Raw genomic sequence first — 23572 nt, 5'->3', positions numbered from 1 at the left:
TTATGGATCTGGTCTCGTTAGATAGTAAAATGGTTTGAGAACCAAGGTTCCACTGTATTCCTTAAGAAACCTTCCCTGGATTCAGAAAACCTAACCAACTGCTGGCCACTTGCTAATCTCCCTTTCTTGGGCAAGGTTCTGGAGCAAATGTTCACAGACCAGATCCAGGCACTTTTGGAAGAAACTGGTTTTCTGGATTTATTTCAATTGGGGTTTAGGCCCCGTTTCAGCACAGAAACTGCTTTGGTCTCCCTGTATGATGACCTCCGTCGAGAGAGAGACAAGGGAAACATGTCCCTGTTAATTCTCCTCAGCTTCTCAGTGGCTTTCAATACCATCAACTGTGATATCCTTCTGGAGTGACTCTCCAAACTAGGGTTGGGGAGAACCATGCCTGCTACATGGACCTTCTTGGGGGAAAGGTAGGATCTGAATGTCACAATAAACAACTATTTCAAGAATACAGAGGACATGATCACAGAATTGCATGCACAGAAAGAGGTTTATTGTCACTACGGAGGAAGACGGGAGCTGGCCAGAGAGAAAAAGAGCAGACAGCTTGCAAAGGTTTGCATTTCCATGATGTGGTCTGGGAAAGGGGGTTCCAAAGTTGGCCCCATCACTTTGCAAAGCACAAGGAAAGCTTCGTTTACTCAGCTAACCAGTCCACAAAAGCATCTCTTTGCAGAAAAGGGAGACAGGTTTCATATCTCATGGGGCAAATTTACCAGTTTGGGGGGATGTACTGTTGCTCACAGCCTCAGGCTCTGGATTTGGCTAGGTCTTAGTGGACTCAAGAGTCCAAACTGGATTTACTTGGGGAAGCGCCTCTTGTTTTTACTGCTCCAGGACAATAGAGGAGGGGAGGGAATAGATTTCCTGCAGGTAGACAGAGTAGTTATGAAAGCGGGCTGGCCTTGGACCTGTTGGGAAGCTGGGGGTCTGTGGGTGTTCCTCTCAGGTCCAGGGTTTCAGGCCTAATAGGTGGCCTTGTATTTGCAAAGGTATGGCAAGGTAGTCGTACAGGAACGCTGGATCCATTTCTGGGAACCTGCAGGGCAGAAGGTTGAAAGTGAATGTTAGGGAGTGTCCAGAAATTGAGAGAGAATGTAGACTTCCTTTTGAGTAAATCAAGTATTTCCTTCCCTGTTTTGGAGAGGGAGACAATTACGAGCAAAAGCAACGAAGAGATTTGATAAATACGTAAGCAGAAGTATTTTGAACAAGCCATTCTGCTTTTGCCGGTAGGGTGTGTTTGTGTGTCATACAGAACCCTTGGTTTGTGGGATCTTTGTGATGGTTGAGATGTTTTCTAGCATTCCCCATGCCTGCATGAATGAAACTTCACTGAAGCCGCCCATCAAAAAGCTGAATTCTGCATTTAAATTACCGTATTTTTTGCACCATAACACTCACTTTTTTCCTCCTAGAAAGGAAGGGGAAATGTCTGTGCGTGTTATGGAGCGAATGCACGCGGGTGGCGGGGGGGATCTGCTGCAGTCGTGAGCAGAGGATCCATGGTTCCCCTTCCTTCCCTCCTCCGTGGTTACAAAGCATGGATCCACATGGATCCTCAGGATTTTTGCATTGGGCTATTCCAAACTCACTGTCAGATCACATGTCTGTGGCCACAGCATGAACCACAAAAATCATATATCCACTATTTCGTTTAGAATATTTTTTTTCTTGTTTTCCTCCTCTAAAAACTACGTGCGTGTTATGGTCTGGTGCGTGTTATAGAGCGAAAAATACGGTAAGTTCCAACTTTTTCCATAGGGCAGAGTTCCCTGTGCCCTATTCTGAGCCAAAGAACCACTCTAGACTTTGCCCACCGACCCCAATGGAGGTGACAGTTCAAAAACAAAAATGCAGCCCAGGTGATACGAAGTGCCAAGTATAAAGAGGAAACTAGTGGGGTTCTCTCTCTGGAGCCCCATCTCTCCCCGTCCTCAGTTTCCTTGCCAAGTCCTTTCTGCACAGGAATAAGTAAGTCTGTCCTTTTCATTTTTTGCCAGTTTCCCATTTTCCCATTCTTGAGTTCTCTATATTTCCACATCAGTTTGTGATTCTTGGTGGGTTTGGTTACCATATTTTATCTCCTCCTGATCATTCACCAGCATTTTAAGGCCACATGACCCGGAAGCTGTACGCTGGCTCCCTCGGCCAGTAAAGCAAGAAGAGCGCCGCAACCCCAGAATCATCCATGACTGGACCTAACTGTCAGGGGTCCCTTTACCTTTAGTATCAACCAGTCAACACACTTTTGCAGGGCAATTTCCCCAAATACAACAGACCTTTGCATGATACTTTTGCAGACCTTAGCATCTTAAAGCACACTGGTCTAAACCACTGAGCCTTGGGCTTGCCGATCAGAAGGTCAGTGGTTCAATTCCCTGCGACGGAGTGAGCTACCATTTCTCGGTCCCAGCTCCTGCCAACCTAGCAGCTCGAAAGCACATCAAGTACAAGTAGATAAATAGATACCGCTCTGGTGGGAAGGTAAACGATGTTTCGATACTCTGCTCTGGTTCGCCAGAAGCAGCTTGGTCATGCTGGCCACATGACCCGGAAAAACTGTCTGCGGACAAACGCCAGCTCCATCGGCCTATAGAGCAAGATGAGCGCCGCAACCCCAGAGTCATTTGTGACTGGACTTAACTGTCAGGGGTCCTTTACCCAAGTATATGTGTTTTTGCACACACTTGGTTGGAGAACTGCATTGCAACATCCAGAGTGTCTAAGGATGGCTTTGTTTTAGTTCCCCTCAATTCCTTGAATGGAATGGGTTTTCCTCCTTCCCCAGTCTCTGTTCCTGCACACCTGAATAAGAAAGAGAGACACATTCACTTGAAGAGATTGAGTGGCTGATGCTCCGGCCGTCCCAGAGGGGTTGAGAGAAGACAGATCCATCGCTCCATTCCCAGATCATATTCTGGAGAGAGAGAAGGAGGAAAGAATGTCTTGTGATAAAAGGGGAATGCAAGCCCGTTGATCCCCACATCCCCAGAGAGGACACAGCTGGGGAATCAGCGCAACTGACAAGGCCTAGGGGTTCCCATCTTTGTACGGTGTTGGGCAGAATCTGTAGCATTATAGATAGCACAATGAGAGTTTGCAAGGAGGAAAGACAATGAGGATCTGGAGCTGGAGTTTCAGAACCTCCCACAGAGCCACTCTGAGAAATAATCCCATCTCCAAATGAGGACTTCAAGGTTTGATGTTTGGGGAAGGAAGTGGTTTCAGAGTGAAGTGAGAGCCGGTGAGCTACATCTGAAGGAGCTCAAGGGAGCTGAGGAGCTCGTACAGTCAGCGTCTTCAGAGAGTCCTAAAGGCACCTACCGAAATACCACGGTGAGCTACCAGGCCGATCCAGACATTGCTGGAGCCATTTTGTCGCAGGTAACTGTAAATCACATTTGCTTCCCTTGCAGAAAGAATGGAGGCCAGCTGGGACCCATGTCTCCCCTGGCAGCTGACCTGCAGGGAGAAGAAAGGGGGAAACCAGTGAGATGCTGCCCCCAGCCAGGATTCCCAAGGAGTCGGCCCTTGCTCCCCCCCCTCTCTCTTTTTTTACAACTCTTTTTTTGTTATTGCAAAGTACCGTATTTTTCACTCTATAAGACGCACCAGACCACAAGACGCACCTAGTTTTTGGAGGAGGAAAACAAGAATAAAAATATTCTGAATCTCAGAAGCCAGAACAGCAAGAGGGATTGCTGCGCAGTGAAAGCAGCAATCCCTCTTGCTGTTCTGGCTTCTGGGATAGCTGCGCAGCCTGCATTCGCTCCATAAGATGCACACACATTTCCCCTTACTTTTTAGGAGGGAAAAAGTGAGTCTTATAGAGCAAAAAATACATCAGTACTAAACCATACATAAAGAATACAGTCAAACCTCGGGTTACAGATGCTTCAGGTTGCGTTTTTTCAGGTTACAGACCACTGAAACCCGGAAATACTGGAACGGGTTACTTCCAGGTTTCAGCAGTCGCGCATGCACAGAAGTGCTAAATCGCGCTTTGCGCATGCACAGAAACAATAATCACAACCTGCATGAGTGCAGATGCACCGCTGCCGGTTGCGGATGCTGTGGGTTGTGAATGTGCATCCCGCATGGATCACATTCGCGACCCGAGCAACTGAACTGTAATATAAAGAGGGGGGGGGATATAAGAAAAAGGGGGGGAGGATGCAAAGAAAAGTAGACAGTAAAAGAATAAAGAAAAGTATAATATTTCAATACAATAAACACTATTTTACAAAATAATAGTAGTAATAGACTTCCATCACTCTCACAACACTTGCTTTCACATTTCACATTTTATCTATATTTCAGTATTATTTTCATCTTAATATATGGATATGTATATATGTCATAGCTGTCAACTTTTCCCTTTTTAAAAGGGAAATTCCCTTATTCCGAATAGGATTCCTCACAAGAAAAAGAGAAAGTTGGCAGCTATGATATATGTATGGTTCCCCTTTTCCATTCACGAGGTCATTCTAGACACAGCCAAGTTTTCGCATTAGAACCTTGTCTTTCTAAATAATCATTCAAACACTTCCATTCCTTCTTGACTGTAATCACTGGCTTTAGTCTTATTATGTCCGACAATTTGGCCAGTTCCAAATATCCACATAATTTATATAACCATTCCTCTTTGGTCGGTCCCTGGTTACCCTTCCAGTACTCAGCCACCAGGATTCTCGTGTCGCGTACAGAAAGAATTTAGTATTTTCTCTAGAAATATCACTATTCAATATTCCCAAAAGGTATGTTTCTGGTCTTTTGCTATGTGAAGTTCTTAGTAACTTGTTTATTTCTTCATTTATTTCTTCTCATTCCCCCAACTTACCTCGGCATCATCCCACGAGCGGCTGGACCTAAAATACTGGTAGCAGTACTTTCTGTAGAAGAGGGCGCCTGCAGGGCAGTGAGTGCGAGAGCTCTGGGTGCGATTGGCGGCACCTGTGAGGAATTGGATTGAGACTGGAATAGATGCCCCAGACCACCAAGCCTTTCCTTGACAGATGGAGCCCCTCAAGGAAGCCCTGGCGTTAGGAATTGGGAGGTTCCTTCTGGCAATGGGGGTGGAGACGCTCCTTCAGGTATACTGGACCAAGGCCGCTTAGGGCTTTAAAGGTCAGCACCAACACTGAATTGTGCTTGGAAACGTACTGGGAGCCAATGTCCAGTGCAATAGTGACAGCCATCCAGCTAGTGTGGCAAGATAAGACGCCGCTGGTGCTTTCAAATAAAATTGTTATACTTTTTTATCTATATATTCTTTTCAATTTTTCAAAAAGTAAACATATTTTTTTTAAAAAAAACAACACAGACATATACACTTAAGTGTAAAATGGTTATATCAAGCTGAAAGATTTCAATTATTGCAAAACAGCACTCTTTCTGGATTAAAGGGGAGGGAATGATTTACTTAGTGATGGTGATGAAAGAAGAGCACCGGTGATTAAACAAAGATGCACAGGATGAAAGGGAAGACCCAAAACTTATGCCAGAAGGGGACAGATTTCAGGAGAATGGGAGGCTGGTGCAGCCCCCCCCCCCCAGCCTTTGAGTGCTGCTCTTCCATCATTTTAAAAAGGGGCAGAGAGCAGCTCCAGACAGACAGCTTATTGGAAGAGACTCAGTGCTTTTCCCAGTTAGGAACAATAATTCCCTTTATTCATCCAAGCAAGAGTGGTAACTCATAGCTCCTATTAATTTACAATATACAGAAGTACTGTAGAACTTCTTCTTTAAAATAAACATGCAGCAAAGTCTAAAAGCATAAAGCAAGGACGTTTTTTATTTCCGCAGGGGGGACCAAATAAATCCCCCCTCTGGGAGGAGATTCCACAGATGGGGAGCCACTACCGAGAGCAGCAAGGCCAGGAAAAAGCTGCCAGCTTTACATAGGCAAACCTACACAGATCTAATGAACTGATTAGAAACAGAACCACAGGATTGTAGAGTTGGAAGAGACCCCCCTACTCCCTGCGCTGCAGGATCCTGCCCACAGTTGGGCTCGAACCCCCAACCTCCTGCTTAAGAGCCAGAAGCACCAACCCGTTGCACTGCACAGCAAAGTTGCAAAACCAACAGGTGCAGCAGCTGGATCTGCCCCTTCTCCTAATGCTCACCTTCCGCCAAAGGGTTCAGGATCAGGCAGCCCAACAGGCAGAGTCCAAGGTAGACCACTTGCCCCATCTTCTGCTTCTCCTGGGAAAAGAAAGTGTCAGCAACATTCATCCCAGCTAAGGGCAGGGCATTTCCAGAAATGATGGGTCCATTGTGTGGCGCAGGGTGTGTGTGTGTATTTTTTGGGCTTTGAGATTGTGATCATTCAAAATTCAAGAAACAGGCAATGCTGAGTTGCTTATAAGACCCAGACTATCTCATCTGCTTTGACAACATCAAATATTGCTGCAGCACAGCAGCCAGGTTCAGTATTTTCCAAGTCATACGAAAAGCAAAGTTAGCTGCGTTGCGGTTTGTAAGAAAGATCTCCAGAACAGAGATCTCCCTCCCACCGTTCTTACTCCTCGCAAGCAAGGAGCTCATTGCTTACCTGTTTTCTCTACCAGTGCCTTAACAAGAACCGCAAGGATGTCAAGTGAGGAAGGAGGGAATTTTGGGGGTGACAAGACTCACCTCTCTGCTTGTCCCTTCCTGGGCGGCTGGTCTGGAGTGGTGCAGTCCGAGGACCAAATTCTGATGGATACTCACCCACCCTTGGACCATTTTAAAGGAAGAGGGTCGGTGATGATGGCTTCTAAGCAAACAAACCCGAGCATCCCACCTGTCAAAAAGCAAACAGGTGAGAAACCACGCGATTGATACCAGCAGGAAGATTTGCTCTTGACAAACACCGTTTTATGGTGAGACAAGATGCAAGGCTCACTTTCAGAGTTACCAGCTGGGAGATAAGCTGGGAATGATTTGTGGCAGGGAATGATATGTTCCATTTCTCGGAATTACAGGAAATATTGCAAAGAAAGAGCAATAAATGCAATTGGCAAACAATGCTCCTTTACCTTGGAGACTCACAGCTGGGATGTGTAGAATCCTTTCCCTTATCATTCTTGTCCAGCTCTGCTAATCCCTCTTTGTGGATTCCACCTGCTCTCCTCCCCTTTGATCTGAGCTCTTTCAAAAGCCCTTTCATCTCAGGAAACTCCACCGTCCTGGGTTGAGAGGGACAATGAAAGGCTTCTCTGCCCAATTCTGCTGCCTTCCAGGAACAGATATTGTTGTTATAAGAAAATAATCTGCTCCTTTTACCTTATGGGGTACCCAAGAACCCGTGTAGATTCCTTATGTAGGTTCTCTACCAACCTTACTGTCTGCCTGTGAAACATGGACCACTTATAAACGCCATCTCCCAACTCCTCAAAAGATTCCATCAACGGTGTCTCCGAAAATTTTTACACATCACTTGGGAAGACAGGGAAACTAATACCAGTGTACTGGAAGAAGCAAAGATCACCAGTGTTGAAGCGATGATTCTTCAACATCAACTTTGTTGGACTGGTCATGTTCTGCGGATGCCTGATGATCATCTTCCAAAGCAACTACTCTATTCCGAACTTAAAAATGGGAAGTGTAATGCTGGTGGTCAACAAAAGAGGTTTAAAGACTGCCACAAGGCAAATCTAAAAAAATGTAGTATAAACACTGCCAAATGGGAAACACTGGCCTGCGAGATCTCCAGTTGGAGAACAGCCTTTCCCAAAGGTGTCATGGGCTTTGAAGACACTCAAACTCAGGACGGAAGGGAGAAATGTGCTAAGAGGAAGGCACGCTTGGCAAACCCTCACCAGGATCAACTCCTGCCCTGAAACCTATGTCCCCACTGTGGAAGGACGTGTGGATCCAGAATTGGCCTCCACAGTCACTTACAGACTCACTGTTAAAACCTTGTTTATGGAAGAAAATCTTACTCGGCTACGAGGGATCACCAAAGTAGAAGAGGAAGACTGTTGTTATAAGAATTTTTTTATTTTTATTTTGCTCCTTCTCCCTTATGGGGTATCCAAGAGCCCGTAAAGAGTCCTTAAGTTGGTTCCCTATTGGTACTAGTGAGCGCTAATTCTAAATATTCTGAAAGCTTACATAACCATTCTCCCCTTTAATTCACATGTTTTCAACCGATATGCAAACTGACACGCAGCCAACCTTTGAAATTTGCACTTTTCTGAACCAATGTGTAGAACTTCTTGAACCAATGAACCTCCTTCACTGGAAGTTATTAAGCGGAGGCTGGATGGCCTTCTGTCCGGGATGCTTTAGTTGAGATTCCCGGGGGGTCCCTTCCAACTCTACAATTTCATGATTCTGTGTGTAGAAAAATGCATATATTAGTGGAAAGTGTGCCTACAAACAAACCTATTGGTGAAATAAGAGGCAAAAAATGCACACTGTTTAGGGAAATCTGCCCCACAAAAATGTGTACATTATTCAGAACTGTATGCAAAAATAAGTTTTATTGGGAGAAAGTCACACTAACACGCAGAAGAGATTTCATGAGGATCCCCTGTGCCCCCCCCCCAATGTAAACTGTGCAGTCCTGGAGAACTGAATTTAAGACTGGGAAAGTAAGTAAAACAGAGAACTAAATTGGGCAGATTTGTCATTCCCAACGTCCTTAGAAACCAGACCAACCAAATTTCCCACATTGTGTAATCTCACTGTATACAAGTTGTACAAGTGACAATGAAGTATTTCAAATTTCAATTTCTGGGCCGATCAACATTTGTCCCACTCTTAGGGCAAACCTTACAAATTGGCCACTGCACTGAACAATTGCCAGTGTCCTATATTATATGAGTAGCAGGTGCAGATTCAAGCCCCCCCCCCACCTCACTTTTCAAGGTCTCATCATGGTAGGTTCCGGTGAGATCTCATCAGGGCCAGATTTCGGTTTGATGAGGCCCTGAGCTACTGAAGGTAATGGGGCCCTTGATATGTCCAGCTGTCCTTTGTCAACAAGAAATGGTCGCTGTTTTTTGTGTGGAATATATGCTATATGGTAATTTATGGACCCAATAGGTATCTCAAGCCATTTCCACATGTTGCCATTCAACCAGTCCATGCAGAATGTAGGCACCCTATATATAGAAAGGAGCAAACCAGGGATATTTTAGGGAGCAGGCGGGGCCCATGACTTACATCCTAGGAGCCTGCACAACACAAAACACTGTTGCTGTGTGTAGCTTTTATTTTATTTGTTTTTTAGCTTCTATTTTGGAAATGTACATCCAGTCCCCCCCCCTTAATTTTTTTCTTTGGGCCCCCAAGAGAGTGGGGCCCTAAGCTAGAGCTTGTTTAGCTTATACAGTGGACGCTCGGGTTGTGAACGTGATCCGTGTTGGATGCACGTTCGCAACCTGCAGCGTTCGCAACCCGCAGCGGCATGTCTGCGCACGCATGGGTTGCGATCCGGCGCTTCTGCGCATGCACGACCCCTGAAACCCGGAAGTAACCCATTCCAGTACTTCCGGGTTTTGGCAGGTCCGTAACCTGAAAAAAACTGCAACCTGAAACGCCTGTAACCCGAGGTATGACTGTATGTAAATCCGGCACGGGATCTCATTGAAAGCCATCGCTGCAAGACCCCAGTGATAGCAGGAGGGGTGGGCAAGGCTCAGGGGAGTTTGATGCCAGCCCTGGCGGAGAGAAATTAAGCATTGCCCTCCAGAATCCTGTCCCACCAGAGCATAGGATCGAGGGACTCTAGAATGTGGGGCAGGCGAGAATAGGCTGAGATGCTGCTGACGCCTTTTCCCAGGAGAACCAGAAGATGGGGCAACTGTCGTCTCTTGGGTGACTTTTCCCAGCAGATGTTCTCTCGTGGAATATAAAGTACCATATTCAGGGGGTGTAAAAGCCTCTTCTTCCAGTTTAGGGTCCTGGTGTTCAAAATGGTATTGCCCCCCAAAAGGATCTGGAGATCTTTCTTACAAACCGCAACGCAGCTAACTTTGCTTTTTGTGTGACTTGGAAAATACTGAACCTGGCTGCTGTGCTGCAGCAATATTTGATGTTGTCAAAGCAGATGAGATAGTTTGGGTCTTATAAGCAACTCAGCATTGCCTGTTTCTTGAATTTTGAATGATCACAAGCTCGAAGCCCAAAAAATACACACACACCCTGTGCCACACAATGGACCCTGGAAATGCCCTGCCCTTAGCTGGGATGAATGTTGCTGACACTTTCTTTTCCCAGGAGAAGCAGAAGATGGGGCAAGTGGTCTACCTTGGACTCTGCCTGTTGGGCTGCCTGATCCTGAACCCTTTGGCGGAAGGTGAGCATTAGGAGAAGGGGCAGATCCAGTTGCTGCAGCTGTTGGTTTTGCAACTTTGCTGTGCGGTGCAACGGGTTGGTGCTTCTGGCTCTTAAGCAGGAGGTTGGGGGTTCGAGCCCAACTGTGGGCAGGATCCTGCACCTCAGGGAGTAGGGGGGTCTCTTCCAACTCTACAATCCTGTGGTTCTGTTTCTAATCAGGGCATTAGATCTGTGTAGGTTTCCCTTTGTAAAGCTGGCAGCTTTTTCCTGGCCTTGCTGCTCTCGGTAGTGGCTCCCCATCCGTGGAATCTCCTCCCAGAGGGGGGATTTATTTGGTCCCCCCTGCGGAAATAAAAAATATTCTTGCTTTATGCTTTTAGACTTTGCTGCATGTTTATTTTAAAGAGGCAGTTCTACAGCACTTCTGTATATTGTAAATTAATAGAAGGTATGAGTTACCACTTTTGCTTGGATGAATGAATAAAAGAATAAAAGAAATTATTGTTCCTAACTGGGAAAAGCACTGAGTCTCTTCCAATAAGCTGTCTGTCTGGAGCTGCTCTCTGCCCCTTTTTAAAATGATGGAAGAACAGCACTCAAAGGCTGGGGGGGGGGGTCTGCACCAGCCTCCCATTCTCCTGAAATCCATCCCCTTCTGGCATAAGTTTTGGGTCTTTGCTTTCGTCCTGTGCATCTTTGTTTAATCACGGGTGCGCTTCTTCCATCACCACCACTAGGTAGATCATTCCCTCCCCTTTCCATTAATCCAGAAAGAGTGCTCTTTTGCAATAATAGAAATCTTTCAGCTTGATATAACCATTGTACACTTACTGTAAGTGTATATGTCTGTGTTGTTGTTTTTTTAAAAAATATGTTTACTTTTGGGGGGGGGAAATGTTTACTTTGAAAAAACTATCTAGATAAAAAAAGTATAACAATTTTATTTGAAAGTGTCTTATCTTGCCACACTAGCTGGATGACTGTCGCAATTGCACTGGACACTGGCTCCCAGTACATTTCTGAGCACAATTCAAAGTGTTGGTGCTGACTTTTAAAGCCCTAAACAGCCTCGGTCCAGAATACCTGAAGGAGCATCTCCACCCCCATCGTTCTACCCAGATACTGAGGTCCAGCTCCGAGGGCCTTCTGGTGGTTCCCTCACTATGAGAAACCAAGTTACAGGGAGCCAGGCAGAGGGCCTTCTCAGTGGTGGTGCCCGCCCTGTGGAACGCCCTCCCATCAGATATCAAAGAGAAAAATAAATACCAGACTTCTAGAAGACATCTGAAGGCAGCCCTGTTCCGGGAAGCTTTTAATGTCTGATGATTTATTTTACTTTAATCTTTTGTTGGAAGCTGCCAATAGTGACTGGGGAAACCCAGCCACATGTGCAGGGTATAAATTATTATTATTATTATTATTATTATTATTATTATTATCCCTTGCAATTTCTCCTTCTGCCTCCACCAAACCAGTGGCTGGGGAATGTTGGGAGACATTCTGCACAGAAACATGTGTATACCTTTAAGAAGTCTCTGTAAGCTCTGGGTTAATTGGCTGCAGCTGGCCGTGGCTACAAAAGGAACAAAGCTGCCGTTTGTACTCTGCCTGCAGGAATAACACCCACCAGAGTTTCTGTTTGTTGTTTTGTAATAAAGTCTTCATTTTAGTTTGGTTTTACACCTATGTCTCCTGGAGTCACAGTCTGTCCTCTGCCACCAGTTGAAAATCCCCCTCCAATAGGGAAACTAGCCAGATGGTCAGGGTATGTATGTATGTATGTATGTATGTATGTATGTATAAATAAATAAATAAATTATTATTATTATTATTATTATTATTATTATTATTATTATTATTATTAGCATAAACAACATGGTGCTGCAACCATTTTGGCAATAACGTCTGGGTTCCCATAAAGAGGGGTGTGAGCCGGTGGCAGGTCAAGGGGGAAAGTTTAGTTTGGAAAGAGCCAGAAGGAACCTCCCGATTCCTAACGCCAGGGCTTCCTCGAGGGGCTCCATCTGTCAAGGAAAGGGTTGGTGGTCTGGGGCATCTATTTCAGTCTCAGTCCAATTCCTCACAGGTGCCGCCAATCGCACCCAGAGCTCTCGCACTCACTGCCCTGCAGGCGCCCTCTTCTACAGAAAGTACTGCTATGAGTATTTTAGCTCCAGCCGCTCGTGGGATGATGCCGAGGTAAGTTGGGGGAATGAGAAGAAATAAATGAAGAATTTAAAAAGTTACTAAGAACTTCACATAGCAAAAGACCAGAAATATACCGTTTGGGAATATTGAATAGTGATATTTCTAGAGAAAATACTAAATTCTTTCTGTGGCAGGAATCCTGGTGGCTAAGTACTGGAAGGGTAACCAGGTACCGACCAAAGAGGAATGGTTATGTAAATTATGTGAATATTTGGAACAGGCCAAATTGATGGATATAATAAAGCTAAGAAATATAGTCAAGTAGGAATGGAAGTGCTTGAACGATTATTTAGAAAGACAAGGTTCTAATGTAAAAATTTGGCTGTGCCTAGAATGACCTAGACAGCATCTTAAAAAGCAGAGACATCACCTTGCCAACAAAGGTCGGTATAGTTAAAGCTATGGTTTTCCCAGTAGTGGTGTATGGAAGTGAGAGATGGACCATAAAGAAGGCTGATCGCCGAAGAATTGATGCTTTTGAATTCTGGTGCTGGAGGAGACTCTTGAGAGTCCCATGGACTGCAAGAAGATCAAACCTATCCATTCTGAAGGAAATCAGCCCTGAGTGCTCACTGGAAGGACAGATCCTGAAGCTGAGGCTCCAATACTTTGGCCACCTCATGAGAAGAGAAGAGTCTCTGGAAAAAACCTCTGATGTTGGGAAAGAGGGAGGGCACAAGGAGAAGGGGACGACAGAGGACGAGATGGTTGGGCAGTGTTCTCGAAGCTACGAACATGAGTTTGACCAAACTGGGGGAGGCAGTGGAAGACAGGAGTGCCTGGTGTGCTCTGGTCCATGGGGTCACGAAGAGTCAGAAATGACTAAATGACTAAACAACAACAAAGAATGACCTCGTGAATGTAAAAGGGGAAACATACATATATGCATATCTATATGTTAAGATGAAAATAATACTGAAACACAGATAGAATAGAATAATAGAATCATAGAATCCTAGAGTTGGAAGAGACCACAAGGGCCATCGAGTCCAACCCCCTGCCAAGCAGGAAACACCATCAGAGCACTCCTGACATATGGTTGCCAAGCCTCTGCTTAAAGACTTCCAAAGAAGGAGACTCCACCACACTCCTTGGCAGCAAATTCCACTGTCGAACAGCTCTTACATATAAAATAAAATGTGAAATGTGAAAGGAAGTGTTGTGATATTGATGAGAGTCTATTACTACTTTTATTTTGTAAAATAGTGTTTATTGTATTGAAATATTAGACTTTTCTTTATTCTTTTACTGTCTTCTTTTTCTGCTTTATTTTTTCCCCTTTATATTATTCTTTATGTATAGTTTGGTATTGATGTATTTACTTTGCAATAATAATAATAATAAAGAGTTGTAAGGGGGAGAGAGAGAGAGAAGAGCAAGGGCCGACTCCTTGGGAATCCTGGCTCTGGGCAGCATCTCACTGGTTTCTCCCTTTCTCACTGGTTTCTCTGGTTTCTCACTGGTTTCCCCTTTCTTCTCCCTGCAGGACAGCTGCCAAAGGAGACATGGGTCCCAGCTGGCCTCCATTCTTTCTGCAAGGGAAGCAAATGTGGTTTACAGTTACCTGCGACAATATGGCTCCAGCAACGTCTGGATCGGCCTGGTAGCTGACCGTGGTAGCTACCACATGGTAGGTGCCTTTAGGACTCTCTGAAGATGCTGACTGTACGAGCTCCTCAGCTCCCTTGAGCTCCTTCAGATGTAGCTCACCGGCTCTCACTTCACTCTGAAACCACTTTCTTCTGTAACCTTATTGGGGTTCACCGATTGGGTCTGCGTTGCTCCCGGACAGGAGGAAGGAAGTCAAATGACACCGAGGGTTGATTCAGAGAAAAAGTTCTTTATTTCTGCTCTCCGGAACAGCAGAAAGGCACCTGCGTGGTGTGTCCACAGCAAGCCCAAAGAAATGAGAAATTTCATGCAGTATATATATCCTCCAGGCACCCTCTCCCCCCTTCCCCAGGAATCCAGCCACGTCAGCTTGTATATGCAGGTTGACATCACAGATGTTCCTGCTCCGGCACTCTTAACCATAAAAGGGATTTCCTTCCTATACTTCTGACCATAAAAGGATATTCCTGCCTGTACTTCTGACCATAAAAGGATCTTCCTGTTCCTACTTTTATCTTGGAGCAAGAGGTCACCATCTCCAAGAACACCCTCTGGCGCTGTTCCCAGACTAGGTCTGTGCGTCTTTGTGGTCAGGATATAAGATAAGGCACAGACGTGTCTTCCCTGTTCAACTGGTACAGTCAAGGCCATCCTTGCCATCACAAACTGATAAAGGAGAGGGCTCTGAGCACTTGTTTATACAGCCGGGTTTTTGGCTCAAGAGTTCAAGTTAAAGCATTTTAGCTAAGGAAAAATAGGGATTTTGGTGCAGTTTCAAACTGCCTGCACAGTCAGTTTTGGGTTTGGGAAACCCATTCCTTCACTTCCCCAAACGTTGAACCTTGAAGTCCTCATTTGGAGATGGGATTATTTCTTGGAGTGGCTCTGTGGGAGGTTCTGGAACTCCAGCTTCGGATCCTCATTGTCTTTCCTCCTTCCCAACTCTCATTGCATAGATAATGGCACAGATTCTGCCCAACACCGTACAAATTGTCAGTCCCCTTTCATCTTTATGGCTCCAGAAGCTGGAGACTCAAACCAACTCATTGGCCTTGTCAGTTGTGCTGATTCTCCAGCTGTGTCATCTCTGGGGATGTGGGGAGCAATGGGCATGCATTCCCCTTTTATCACAAGACCTTCCTTTCTCCTCTCTCTCCAGAATATGATCTGGAAATGGAGCGATGGATCTGAATTCTCTCAACCCCTCTGGGACAGCCGGAGCATCAGCAACTCAATCTCTCCATACAAATGTGTCTCTCTTTCTTATTCAGGTATGCAGGAAGAGAGACTGGGGAAGGAGGAGGAAACCCCATTCCATTCAAGGAATTGAGGGGAACTAAAACAAAGCCATCCTCAGAAACTCTGAATGTTGCAGTGCAGTTCTCCAACCAAGTGTGCGCAAAAACACATATACTTGGGTAAAGGTAAAGGTAAAGGACCCCTGACAGTTAAGTCCAGTCGCGAACAACTCTGGGGTTGCGGCGCTCATCTCGCTTTACTGGCCAAGGGAGCCGGCGTTTGTCCGCAGACAGTTTTTCCGGGTCATGTGGCCAGCATGACTAAGCCGCTTCTGGTGAACCAGAGAAATGCATGGAAACGCCGTTTACCTTCCCGCCAGAGCGGTACCTATTTATCTACTTGCACTTGGTGTGCTTTCAAACTGCTAGGTGGCCAGGAGCAGGGACCGAGCAACGGGAGCTCACTCCATCGCAGGGATTCAAACCGCTGACCTTCCAATCGGCAAGCCCAAGGCTCTGTGGTTTAGACCACTGTGCTTTAAAATGCTAACATCTGCAAAAGTATCATGCAAAGGTCTGTTGTATATGGGGAAATTGCCCTGCAAAAGGGTGTTGACTGGTTGATAATAAAGGTAAAGGGACCCCTGACAGTTAGGTCCAGTCATGGACGATTCTGGGGTTGCGGCGCTCTTCTTGCTTTACTGGCCGAGGGAGCCGGCGTGCAGCTTCCGGGTCATGTGGCCTTAAAATGCAGATGAATGTTCAGGAGCTAAATAATCAAACCCATCAAGAATCACAAACTGATGTGGAAATATAGAGAACTCAAGAATGGGAAACTGGCAAAAAATGAAAAGGACAGACTTACTTATTCCTGTGCAGAAAGGGCTTGGCAAGGAAACTGAGGACGGGGAGAGATGGGGCTCCAGAGAGAGAACCCCACTAGTTTCCTCTTTATACTTGGCACTTTGTATCACCTGGGCTGCATTTTTGTTTTTGAACTGTTACCTCCATTGGGGTCGGTGGGCAAAGTCTAGAGTGGTTCTTTGGCCCAGAATAGGGCACAGGGAACTCTGCCCCGTTGCAAAGGTGGAACTTAATTTAAATGCAGAATTCAGCTTTTTGATGGGCGGCTTCAGTGAAGTTTCATTCATGCAGGCGTGGGGAATGCTAGAAAACATCTCAACCATCACAAAGATCTCACAAACCAAGGGTTCCGTATGACACACAAACACACCCTACTGGCAAAAGCAGAATGGCTTGTTCAAAATACTTCTGCTTACGTATTTATCAAATCTCTTCGTTGCTTTTGCTCGTAATTGTCTCCCTCTCCAAAACAGGGAAGGAAATACTTGATTTACTCAAAAGGAAGTCTACATTTTCTCTCAATTTCTGGACACTCCCTAACATTCACTTTCAACCTTCTGCCCTGCAGGTTCCCAGAAATGGATCCAGCGTTCCTGTACGACTACCTTGCCATACCTTTGCAAATACAAAGCCATCTATTAGGCCTGAAACCCTGGACCTGAGAGGAACACCCAAAGACCCCCAGCTTCCCAACAGGTCCAAGGCCAGTCCCCTTTCCCACCTGCTCTGTGCATCTGCAGGAAATCTATTCCCTCCCCTCCTCTATTGGCCTGGAGCAGAGAAAACAAGAGGGGCTTCCCCAAGTAAATCCAGTTTGGACTCTTGAGTCCACTAAGACCTAGCCAAATCCAGAGCTTGAGGGTGTGAGCAACAGTACACCCCCCCCCCAACTGGGAAATTTGCCCCATGAGATATGAAACCTGTCTCCCTTTTCTGCAGAGATGAGATGCTTTTGTGGACTGGTTAGCCGAGTAAACGAAGCTTTCCTTGTGCTTTGCAAAGTGATGGGGCCAACTTTGGAACCCCTTTCCCAGACCACATCATGGAAATACAAACCTTTGCAAGCTGTCTGCTCTTTCTCTCTCTGGTCAGCTCCCGTCTTCCTCCATAGTGACAATAAACCTCCTTCTATGCATGCAATTCTGCAATCATGTCCTCTGTATTCTTGAAATAGTTGTTTATTGTGACATTCAGATCCTACCTTTCCCCCAAGAAGGTCCATGTGGCAGGCATGGCTCTCCCCCAACCCCATCCTATCCCAACCCTAGTTTGGAGAGTCGCTTCAGAAGGATTTCACAGTCGATGGTATCAAAAGCCGCTGAGAAGTCAAAGAGAATTAACAGGGACATGTTTTTCCCCTTGTCTCTCTCTCTCGACAGAAGTCATCATACAGGGTGACCAAAGCAGTGTCTGTGATATTATATATTATATATATTTCCTTTTTGTCAGTGTCTCGGCCAGCTGTGGGTGCCTCAAGCAGGGAGCAGCTGCCTCCCAGCTCTGTGTGTGTCTCAGGGAAAGGGGAGGCTGCTCAGTGTGTTTTGCTAGAAGTTAAATTGCACATTTGGGGGGGGGGAGCTTTCTTTTTGTGTGCTTTGCATTGAGATTTGTGTTTCCAGCTCAGCCAGGGGAGCTGGGGCTGGAGGGCTAGGTGTGTGTGTGTGTGTGTGTGTGTGTGTGTGTGTGTGTCTGTGTGTAAATGTTGTAAACAAAATCTGCTCTTATTCCCTTATGGCAGGGGTCGGCAACCCGCGGCTCCGGAGCCACATGCGGCTCTTTTACACCTTTGCTGCGGTTCTGCAGATCCTCGGGGACCCTGAGCAGAAAAGCAGAAGCGCCAGAAAGAGGAGGGGGGTGGAGCTGGGCAGCCGAGCCGGGCAAAGCAAGGCGGCAGCGGAGCTCGAGAGGCGGCGGCGACCGGAGAAGGGCTGCTGCTGCTTCTGCCGCCGGAGGGAAGTTCTGCCAGGCAGCTTCATGGCTCATAGCTTCCCCCGGGGTAGGACGGGCGGCGGCGGCAGTGAGGGGGAACGCTCTCCCAGGCCACGCTCTCCTCAGCCCCACGCGCGAGGCACCTGAGGCGAGGGAGAGAGAGTGCGCGCGCTCGAGGGAAATGGCGGGGCGGGGTGTGTGTGTGTGTGAGGTGTGGTGGTGGTGCTTCGGGATCCTTTTCCGTGCCTTGCTTCTGAGTGGCCTCCGAGTTGAGGGAGAGCACCTGAGGTGGACCACAAAACGGGCCCGCCCTCCCTGTCAGGGAGGAAGGGGTGAATTACGTCAGGGACGAGGAGGGGGTCCAGAGGTAGCCAGCAGGAGATGCGGGGGGGGGGCACGAGAGCAATTGCAGAGGGAGGGGGGGCTGTTAGGCACCAAAATCCTGCATGCGGGATTTCCCCGTTCTCTCCTCGTGCCTATGCAATTCCTGCCCTTCTGCAGAGACAAGCAAATGAAGAAGAAAGGGAAGAGTATTAGCTGACATGTCCCCGGATCCCATGGAAAGCACTACAGATTCCTTTGCTTACCAGCTCTTTTTAAGTTGGCTTCAAACCTGTAATTGTGCAGGTGTATGTATGTATACATATACACACATAAATATTCATATCTCTTCCCTCTCACCTTCCTTTCACCCAGTTTCTCTGGCACTGGTTTATAAATGCTGCTATGTAGAAATGATGAGAAAGTTGCACCAGCAGAAGGAATGGATATGTTCTGTTAGTAAAAAGAGAGGGAGTTGAACTGCAGGGAGGGACAGACACTTTTCTATGTATTAATTTGTATAATGCCCTCTATGCAAATGGTGCTTTGCAAAAAATGGATATGAGAAGTACCATACCCCTCTTTGCTATCTGAAATAGACTCAGGGAAAAGAGAGAGAATGGGGGAAGGGGAAGAATGTGTGGTTATTTACATTTGGCTTGTTTTGCGGCTCCCAGTTGTTTTGTTCTCCGGAAACGGGTCCAAGTGGCTCTTTTTGTCTTAAAGGTTGCAGACCCCAGCCTTATGGGGTATCCAAGAGCCTGTATAGAGTCCTTATGTGGGCTCCCTATTGATAAGAGAAAATAACAGAGGCCAACCAGAGAATATTGAGCAGCAAAGCAGCTCGTAAGCCTGAACTTTATTGATCTGTTGCAACAGGGTGCTCCCCTGTACATCATACATACATCACAGAAATTTGAATGTTGTTGTTTTTCCTGTCTGCCAGGTTATCTGATAATGCCTTATCTGATTGCCTTTTCCTGGTAGTCTGCCCATTCCTTTGAAATGGTGATTACCCAATTTGTGTAACAAGGAAGGTTTTTTTTCCACTTCCTCTTTCCTTGCAGAGAAACATTTGGTCAGCTTGGGAGTCAAAATTGTTTCAGGACTGTCCTCCTGTGCTGCTTCGGACAAGTGGTTTATATATTTATGTACGTGTTTGTTTGCTTGGTACATTTATTATATATCTAAGACCTTAAAATTCTTATAACAGAAACCACTCACCCCCCCACCCAGACAACAACAGGCTCCCAGCTCTGTGTATGTCTATGTATTTTATTGTCTCTATCTCTTTTTGTGTGTTTTGCATTGAGGCTTGTGTCTCCAGCTGGGGCTGGAGGGCTAGCACTGTGTGTGTGTGTGTGTGTGTGTGTGTGTGTGTGTGTGTGTGGACGCCCCCTCCAGGCAACAGCAGGCTCCCACCTCTGCGTATGTCTATGTATTGTCTCTAGCTTAGCCAAAAGGGGCTGAGCCTGTGAGTTTTCTCCTATGTTAATCATGTATAACCCTCCCCTTTAGTGATGTAACACTGATGTAGCGATGATGCTCCACGAACTGTATGCTGGAGTAAGGTTGCTGTTTATTCATTTAGTCTTGTCCGACTCTTCGTGACCCCCTGGACCAGAGCACACCAGGCCCTCCTGTCTTCCACTGCCTCCCACAGTTTGGTCAAAGTCATGCTGGTCGCTTCGAGAACACTATCCAACCATCTCATCCTCTGTCGTCCCCTTCTCCTTGTGCCCTCCATCTTTCCCAACATCAGGGTCTTTTCCAGGGAGTCTTCTCTTCTCATGAGGTGGCCAAAGTATTGGAGTCTCAGCTTCAGGATCTGTCCTTCCAGTGAGCACTCAGGGCTGATTTCCTTAAGAAGGGAGAGGTTTGATCTTCTTGCAGTCCATGGGACTTTCAAGAGTCTCCTCCAGCACCATAATTCAAAAGCATAAATTCTTCAGCAATCAGCCTTCTTTATGGTCCAGCTCTCACTTCCATACATCACTACTGGGAAAACCATAGCTTTAACTATACGGACCTTTGTTGGCAAGGTGATGTCTGCTTTCTAAGATGCTGTTTAGGTTTGTTATTGCTTTTCTCCCAAGAAGCAGGCGTTTTTTAATTTCGTGACTGCTGTCACCATCTGCAGTGATCATGGAGCCCAAGAAAGTAAAATCTCTCACTGCCTCCATTTCTTCCCCTTCTATTTGCCAGGAGGTGATGGGCCCAGTGGCCATGATCTTCATTTTTTTGATGTTGAGCTTCAGACCATATTTTGTACTCTCCTCTTTCACCCTCATTAAAAAGGTTCTTTAATTCCTCCTCACTTTCTGCCATCAAGGTTGTGTGGTCTGCATATCTAAGATTGGATATTTCTTCCAGCAATCTTAATTCTGGCTTGGGATTCCTCCAGCCCAGCCTTTTGCATGATGAATTCTGCATATAAGTTAAATAAGCAGGGAGACAATATACAGCCTTGTCACACTCCTTTCCCAATTTTGAACCAATCAGTTGTTCCATATCCAGTTCTAACTGTAGCTTCTTGTCCCACATAGAGATTTCTCAGGAGACAGATGAGGTGATCAGGCACTCCCATTTCTTTAAGAACTGGCCATAGTTTGCTGTGGTCGACACAGTCAAAGGCTTTTGCATAGTCAATGAAGCAGAAGTAGATGTCTTTCTGGAACTCTCTAGCTTTCTCCGTAATCCAGCGCATGTTTGCAATTTGGTCTCTGGTTCCTCTGTCCCTTTGAAATCCAGCTTGCACTTCTGGGAGTTCTCGGTCCACATACTGCTTAAGCCTGCCTTGTAGAATTTTAAGCATAACCTTGCTAGCATGTGAGATAAGTGCAATTGTGCGGTAGTTGGAGCATTCTTTGGCACTGCCCTTCTCTGGGATTGGGATGTAGACTGATCTTCTCCAATCCTCTGGCCATTGCTGAGTTTTCCAAATTTCCTGGCATATTGAGTGTAGCACCTAAACAGCATCATCTTTTAAAATTTTAAATAGTTCAGCTGGAATACCACCACTTCCACTGGCCTTGTTATTTGCAGTGCTTTCTAAGGCCCATTTGACTTCACTCTCCAGGATGTCTGGCTCAAGGTCAGCAACCACACTACCTGGGGTGTACGAGACATGCATATCTTTCTGGTATAATTCTTCTGTGTATTATTGCCACCTCTTCTTGATGTCTTCTGCTTCTGTTAGGTCCTTACCACTTTTGTCCTTTATTATGGAAATCTTTGTATGAAATGTTCCTTTCATATCTCCAATTTTCTTGTACAGATCTCTGGTTTTTACCATTCTATTGTTTTCCTCTATTTCTTTGCATTGCTCGTTTAAGAAGGCCTTCTTTTCTCTCCTTGCTATTTTTTGGAAATCTGCATTCAATTTCTTGTATCTTTCACTATCTCCCTCACATTTTCCTTGCCTTCTCTCCCCTGCTATTTTTAAGGCCTCGTTGGACAGCCACTTTGCTTTCTTGCATTTCCTTTTCATTGGGATGGTTTTCGTTGCTGCCTCCTGTTTAATGTTATGAGCCTCCATCCAGGCACTCTGTCCACCAAATCTAAGTCCTTAAACCTGTTCCTCACTTCCACTGTGTATTCATAAGGGATTTGATTTAGATCGTATCTTACTGGCCCAGTAGTTTTTCCTACTTTCTTCAGTTTAAGCTTGAATTTTGCTATAAGAAGCTGATGATCTGAGCCACAGTCAGCTCCAGATCTTGTTTTTGCTGACTGTATAGAGCTTCTCCATCTTTGGCTGCAGAGAATATAATCAATCTGATTTCGATGCTGCCCATCTGGTGATGTCCATGTGTATAGTCATCTCTTGTGTCGTTGGAAAGGAGTGTTTGTGATGACCAGCTTGTTCTCTTGGCAGAACTCTATTAACCTTTGCCCTGCTTCGTCTTGAACTCCAAGGCCAAACTTCCCAGTTGTTCCTTTTATCTCTTGACTCCCTACTTTAGCATTCCAATCCCCTATAATGTGAAGAACATCCTTCTTTGGTGTCATTTCTATAAGGTGTTGTAAGTCTTCATAGAATTGGTCAGTTTCAGTTTCTTCAGCACCAATAGTTGGTGCATAAACTTGGATTACTGTGATGTTAAAAGGTCTGCCTTGGATTCGTATCAAGATCATTCTATCATTTTTGAGATTGCATCCCAGTACAGCTTTCACTACTCTTTTGTTGACTATGAAGGCCACTCCATTTGTTTTATGGGATTCTTGCCCACAGTAGTAGATATGATGGTCATCTGAGCTGAATTCGCCCATTCCTGTCCATTTTAGTTTACTGATGCCCAGGATGTCAATATTTATTCTTGCCATCTCATTTTTGACCACATCCAACTTACCAAGGTTCATGTTTCTTACATTCCAGGTTTCTATGCAATATTTTTCTTCACAGCATTGGACTTTCCTTTCGCTTCCAGGTATATCCGCAACTGAGCGTCCTTTCGGCTTTGGCCCAGCCGCTTCATCAGCTCTGGATCTACTTGTACTTGTCCTCCGCTCTTCCTCAGTAGCATGTTGGACGCCTTTCAAACTGAGGGGCTCATCTTCCAGCGTCATAACTTTTATATGCAGTTTTCTTTGTCCATGGAGTTTTCTTGGCAGGGATACCGGAATGGCTTGCCGGTTCCTGTTCCAGGTGGATCACGTTTGGTCAAAACTCTCCACTCTGACCTGTCCATCTTGGGTGGCCCTGGACAGCATAGTTCATAGCTTCTCCGATTTATTCAAGCCCCTTTGCCACAGCAAGGCAGTGATCCATGAAGGGGCTGGGATAAGGTAGAAACTTTTAAAAGTCATTGTCGCCCCAACCTCGGGGTTCAAAATTCCTCTTTGAACCTGTTGAGCAATAAACTTTGGTCTACACCGGTTGGTGGCTGGACTCCTTCCTTTATTCCGCAGGGACCCGCGGGCTCTGTCCGACGAGCTGGGTGACTGAGCAGCCTCACACCCAGATTTTTCCAAAACACAGGCAAAGGGGCAGGCTGCTCTGTGTGTTTTGCTAGCAGTTAAACTGCACATTTTTGGGGTGGGTGGGAGATCTTTCTTTTTGTGTGCTTTGCATTGAGACTTGTGTTTCCAGCTCAGCCAAGGCAGCTGTGGCT

The 23572-nt window shown here is 45.9% G+C and overlaps 2 protein-coding genes and 1 long non-coding RNA gene across 3 annotated transcripts; 2 read left to right on the top strand and 1 right to left on the bottom strand.

Moving 5' to 3' along the window:
• Positions 1–483: 483 nt before the first annotated feature.
• Positions 484–6806, bottom strand: LOC310687009 (lithostathine-like). Its single transcript, XM_083461624.1, has 6 exons — positions 6655–6806; positions 6144–6222; positions 4856–4968; positions 3340–3477; positions 2821–2932; positions 484–1051 (listed from the first exon to the last, which is right to left on the bottom strand). Exons 1-6 carry the CDS (start codon positions 6742–6744, stop codon positions 978–980), a joined length of 606 nt encoding a protein of 201 aa, XP_083317750.1. The 5' UTR covers positions 6745–6806; the 3' UTR covers positions 484–977.
• A 3343-nt stretch (positions 6807–10149) lies between these two features.
• Positions 10150–14149, top strand: LOC310688166 (lithostathine-like; the record flags this gene model as incomplete). Its single annotated transcript, XM_083464288.1, has 3 exons — positions 10150–10306; positions 12374–12486; positions 13982–14149. The coding sequence occupies exons 1-3, from the start codon at positions 10165–10167 to the stop codon at positions 14147–14149; spliced, it is 423 nt and encodes a 140-aa protein (XP_083320414.1). The 5' UTR covers positions 10150–10164.
• A 1115-nt stretch (positions 14150–15264) lies between these two features.
• Positions 15265–17348, top strand: LOC310687050. Its single transcript, XR_014516152.1, has 2 exons — positions 15265–15377; positions 16777–17348. It is a non-coding gene; the product is annotated as an uncharacterized lncRNA (long non-coding RNA).
• The last annotated feature ends 6224 nt before the right edge of the window (positions 17349–23572 follow it).

The sequence above is a fragment of the Podarcis liolepis genome (genome assembly GCF_965112155.1).
Source record: "Podarcis liolepis genome assembly, chromosome: 10".
NCBI classification, from domain to species: domain Eukaryota; kingdom Metazoa; phylum Chordata; class Lepidosauria; order Squamata; family Lacertidae; genus Podarcis; species Podarcis liolepis.
Note: the sequence above shows the minus strand (reverse complement) of the source record. Positions and strands in the feature narration are given on the sequence as shown.

Bases quoted from the DNA above. Each gene is read 5' to 3' on its own strand.
- LOC310687009 (XM_083461624.1), bottom strand. From the start codon at position 6,744: ATGGTCCAAGGGTGGGTGAGTATCCATCAGAATTTGGTCCTCGGACTG. The intron at 6,223-6,654 runs GTGAGTCTTGTC...TTCTTTTCCCAG, and splicing joins AGGAAGGGACAAGCAGAGAG to GAGAAGCAGAAGATGGGGCA. The intron at 2,933-3,339 runs GTAGGTGCCTTT...CTCTCTCTCCAG, and splicing joins TAGCTCACCGTGGTATTTCG to AATATGATCTGGGAATGGAG.